The sequence below is a fragment of the Lemur catta genome, chromosome 3, assembly GCF_020740605.2.
Source record: "Lemur catta isolate mLemCat1 chromosome 3, mLemCat1.pri, whole genome shotgun sequence".
Classification (NCBI taxonomy): Eukaryota; Metazoa; Chordata; class Mammalia; order Primates; family Lemuridae; genus Lemur; species Lemur catta.
Window position 1 is genome coordinate 112965098 of NC_059130.1, and position 5190 is coordinate 112970287.

General features: G+C 51.4%; 1 protein-coding gene across 1 annotated transcript; it reads left to right on the forward strand.

Moving 5' to 3' along the window:
• Positions 1 to 1772: 1772 nt before the first annotated feature.
• Positions 1773 to 4850, forward strand: PLA2G2D (phospholipase A2 group IID). The gene is made up of 4 exons (XM_045546467.1): positions 1773 to 1874; positions 2411 to 2555; positions 3257 to 3363; positions 4576 to 4850. The coding sequence occupies exons 1-4, from the start codon at positions 1787 to 1789 to the stop codon at positions 4719 to 4721; spliced, it is 486 nt and encodes a 161-aa protein (XP_045402423.1). The 5' UTR covers positions 1773 to 1786; the 3' UTR covers positions 4722 to 4850.
• Positions 4851 to 5190: the final 340 nt, after the last annotated feature.

Consider the following 5190-nt stretch of genomic DNA (forward strand, 5'->3'; position numbering starts at 1 on the left):
TTGTGGTCTCTTCCACTCTCAAAATATGTTAGTGTCCCGTATGCCGCGGGTAACTGAAACCTTGGAAATCGAAACTGCATGTAAGGGGGAATGACTGTATATTCTATGCATTTAACAAGATAAAAGAAAGTTTGAGCATGTTAAGTAGAAGCATGGAGGATATAAAAAAAATCTAGATCAAATTTACAGAGAGAAAAAAATACCCTGAAATGAAAAGTGCAGTGGGTGGGATTAACAGCAGATTAGACGGTGCAGAAGAAAAGCTCAGTTATTTATTATATGTTTTATAAGCAGTGATGATGAGGATGAACGTGATGATGATGGGCATAACCACAGCCGACATTTAGTGCCAAAAAATGTGCCAGAGACACCTATTTTGCCTGCGGTTGAATTATTTCGCATGTGGATTGTTGACTCACATATGAGGTGGGCGGTCAGTTGGTTGACTGAGTCAAGGAACAAAGGCAAAAATCGGATTTAAAAGAGATAGGGAAGGGGGGGGGTGCTTGCCCGAGCGCCTCGCAGCAGTGACTCTTGCTGGCGTACTCCTGTGCGTGGACTGGTGAGCCGGCACTAAGAGGTTGGCCTGGGCATTATGTCCCTGAACAGCCACTTAACAGGCATCAAAGAAAACCAGTTTCTGCCGCGTGTGGACAGGGCTCTCAGTGGAGCCCTGGAGGCTGACAATCTCTGTGCCATGGCCGTGTGTGTCCTGCCATCAGCACGTCAGCCCTCGCTGGGCTGAGTCCACCCCCTTCACCTCATTAGGATTCTCACATGTAAATGGGGCAGGCCTTCTGCAGGGCGAGCTGTCCACACACAGCCATCGCCTTCGAGCTGTGCATGTGCTTCGACTCAGCAGGTCCACACTGGGAATAGATCCTACGGAAACAATTCTGGACATGAACAGAGCTTAGCCTTCCTTCACTATATGTCTAGAATAGGAAAAAAATTGTAACAACTCATGTGTCCTTCAATAGGAGTTACAGTAAATAAATGGTAGAGCCATAGAAGGAAATATGAGGCTGCCTTTCAAAATGTTACTGAGGAAGAATAATTAACAACATAGAAATATGTTCAAGTTAGATCAGGAAATGAAAAAATAGGCTACAAAGTATTAAATATAACATTTTCCTAATTTGGTCAGAGGAAAATATAGACATAGATAGAATATTCCAGAAAGAAAGAGAAAGAGAAAGAGAGAGAAAGCACAATAGGACCAGAAGGACAGACACCAAAATTTTAATGATACTTAATGAATTTACAGGTGATTTTATTTATTTATTTATTTATTTATTTATTTTACTTATTTATTTTGAGGCTGGAGTCTTGCTCTCTTGCCTGAGCTGGAGTGCAGTGGCCTGATCACAGCTCACTGCAGTCTCAAACTCCTGGGCTCAAGCAATCCTCCTGCCTCAGCCTCTCGAGTAGCTGGGACTACAGGCATATGCCACCACACACAGCTAATTTTTCTATTCTGTAGAGAGGGGGTCTCACTGTGTTGCCCAGGCTGGTCTCAAACTCCTGGCCTCCCAACGTGCTAAGATTACAGGCATGAGCTACTGTGCCCAGCCCACAGGTGATTTTAAATTTCTTGTTTATGTTTTCTAAATCACCTACACTGAAATATAGGTTTCTTTTATCAAAAAGGGAGGGAAACCCAGATGTTAAAAAATAAAAAAATAAAATTTCTCAGTGCCAGAAGAGAGGAAGCGGAAGGAGCACGTGTTGCCTCCACCAGTGTGGAGGCTGGGCTGGGTGAACCTGATATAAGGAGACCCCCTGCATGGAAGGGGACTTCCAGCAGCTGCCCCCACTGCTCAGCACTGGGATCATGGAACTTCGCCTGCTGTGGGGGCTGGTGGTGATGGCTGGTGAGTGGGGTCGGGAAGGGAAGGGGGGGCTGGTGTGCCCGGTGCTTGCTCCTAGACTGGGCTGCCGCTGCTCTGATCCCAGTACTCTGGCCCTCCCCCAACCCTTCTGCCCCCTGCAAGGAGCCATCAATGGCTGTCAGTCCCCTGGGACGATGGCTTCGGCCAGAGAGCTCTGGGTGGCCAAGCTGCGTGGCATGCCTCGCACTGCCGTGAGGTTGAGAAACCAGAAGTCTGGAACCTGGACCTACCTTCGTGACTTTTCTGTATATCCAGAAATTATTCCATAATGAAAAGTTTATTTATTTTTAAAAAAGTATTTATCTCATGGGATGGAGTCCATAAATCAATATACAAAAAGAGCTATAGTAAACAACAATTGCCTCTGTATTTTTAATAACAGCAGTAATTGTCATCATTTTATCATCATCATCATTCGGAGTCACTCATTTGGTCTGGGCAGGCAGAGGTGCCACCCTGCGGCCTGCTGGCATGCCCCTAGACTCCCCTACTCTCCTCACTGCTGGGCTGCTTGGCAGGTGTGGTGCCAGCCCAGGGCGGGATCCTGAACCTGAACAAGATGGTCAAGCAAGTGACCGGGAAGACACCCCTCTTCTCCTACTGGCCCTACGGCTGTTACTGTGGACTCGGTGGCAGAGGCCAGCCCAAAGATGCCTCGGACTGGTAACCCCCTCCCCAGGACCCTGGGTGGCAATCCTATCCTGCCCCCCGCCCCCTGCCCCAGGACTCTTCTTTCATGCTCACCCATTTATTCATTTAGTGAATTCCTTTTGTTGAGCATCTACTATATGCTAGGAACTCTGCTGAGTCCTAGCCTTCTAGAAGGTTCCCCAGAGTCTCTGAAGACCTGACTCCCCAGCCCTCCCACCCCCTAGTCTAGTTATAACACCCACATATACCCCCACTGCCATTGCACATTGTCTTTAAAAGCCCTCCTTTTTTGCCATTGTCTCATTTGATCCACACAACCACCCTGGAAATTGGCCAGAGGAGGGATGAGAGCCGGCCAGGCCTGGGTCACCTCCCCAGTCTACCATTTACAGGCTGCGTGACCTTGGACAAGTGGCTTGACCTCCCCGAGTCTCAGTGTCTCGTCTGTGAAATGGGGAGAATGCTAGTAGCTCCGTCACAGGGTGGTTTGAGGACTGAGAGAGAACGCATAGATAAAGCAGGTGACTGGCGCACAGGAGGCACGTACTAAATGCTGGCTATCACGATGATCGTCAGAAGACCGGAGCCCCGCAGGGTTTGACTCTTCCCAGGTGGGGGGTGTGAGTTCTCCTCTGAGCCAGGGGGAGCCAGAGACCCCCAGTCAGCGGGAGCCTGTTCAGTGGTCCTGCCCCAGCTCCGTTCTCTCCCTCCAGGTGCTGCAAGGTCCACGACTGCTGCTACGCCCACCTGGAGATCCACGGATGCTGCTTCCACACAGACCACTACAGATACAACTTCTCCCAGGGGGTCGTCCACTGCTGTGAGTGCTGGGCCTCGGGAGCTAGAGGCCCATGAAGGCGGTTCTTCCCCCGCTCCCCGCCTGTGCAGCACAGCTGCTAGACCTCTCTGTTTTCACGTGTGCCCAGTGGCTGCAGCTGGGCTGGGGAGGAGGGGCAGAAATGGGCACGAGGGTGTGGAGAGGGCCCATGGGAGGTTGACCCTTTTGCACCTGGAAGCCAGGCCCACCGCAAACCAGTCCTATGACCACAAACACATTGCTTAACCTCTCTGAACCTTAGTATCCTCATCTATAATCTATGCCATAAAGTTATTGTAAGAACTGAGACAGACAGAATGGGCCTTGCAGGATGCCTGCCACAGAGCACATCCTCAGTAAATTACACGGGCTATCAATCAGTAATGACTTTCACCATTATTGATCCTCACAACGGCCCAGCAAGGAGACAGCAAAACCCTGATCATCTCCATTGTACAGACTAGGAAACCAAAACTAGACTGGGGAAGAGTTTCCCTGGGGACTGACACGGCTGCCGAGGACAGAGCCTGGGCTGGAACCCAGGACACCCGGCCCCTGCCTCCATGCCAGCATCCCCAGCATAAAGAAAAAGAGTTAACTGAGGGCTTAATAATAATAACAATCAGATCAGATCCAATATTCACTGAGCACTTGCTATATGCTAAGTGCTACGTCTTCTTACTTTAACTCTCATAGCAGCCCCTGAGGCATCTCCTACCATTATCTCCACTTTACAGATCATGAAACTGAAGCCCATAATCGGGCCTGCCTGGAGTCTTTGCACCTACTGTTCCATCTGGCCGGAACACTCCCCTTCCACCTCCCCATTTTCTCTAGGAGCAGCAGACACTTAAGATTCCAGCCCCGGTGGCTCCGTGACGCTGGTTTACAATCTCCCAGCCCTGCATGGTTCCTTCCTTTCACTTGGCACAGTTTGTTCTTTCCTTCCTGTCTCGCATGCACCTTTTGTTCAGTCCTCTCCCCCCAGGACCAGCCACATGGTTGGTGCTCAATAATTGTTCAGTGAATGGGTGAAATAAGCAAAGGCACTATGGTACACGCGGAGGTCATGGGTCATGTAGCTAGATTCGAGGTCGCTGGGGCAGGGACCTCCACAGGTGAGCAGACCCTGCACTGCCTTCAGGGGCCCGAGACCCACACTGGCTCTGCGTCAGGAAGGGACAGACACTGAGCTCCCCTGTCCTCCACCCACAGCTGACAAGGGGACCTGGTGTGAGAAGCAGTTGTGTGCCTGTGACAAGGAGGTGGCCTTCTGCCTGAAGCGCAACCTGGACACCTACAACAAGCACCTGCGTTTCTACTGGCGGCCCCACTGCAAGGGCCCCACCCCGAATTGCTAGGAGAAGCCCGCACCCCCTCCCCCGTTCCTCAGCACCCTGAGCTCTGGAAGTCCCGCGGGATCGCCGACATCCCTGCCGCAGTATCTAACTTGAAACAGCTTGGCTTTTAAAGCACTCCTGGGGGTAGGGGGTCCCAGTGCTCCCCACATGCCTCCTGACCTTCTGGCTCCTCCCAACCAAGGCGGCAGCCAAGTCCTGAGGGTTCATCTGGATCTCGGGAAAAGCCAAGGCCGAGAGCCCCCAGGGATGGTCTTGGGGCCAAAGCTGCAAGGGGGGAGGCAGGGGTCTGGGGGCAGCCGTGGCAGGTTCTGTGGTGTGGGCCTGGTTCCCTGCCACTGCCCCCCACCTGCTGCCCCCCAGCCCCATCTCACCCGCTCTGATACACCCGCTCTGATACAACCTGAGTGCCTCTCTAAAGGGCAATTTGTATCTTTCTGTCCATGTAGCTCTCTCTCTTAAAATCCCAAGG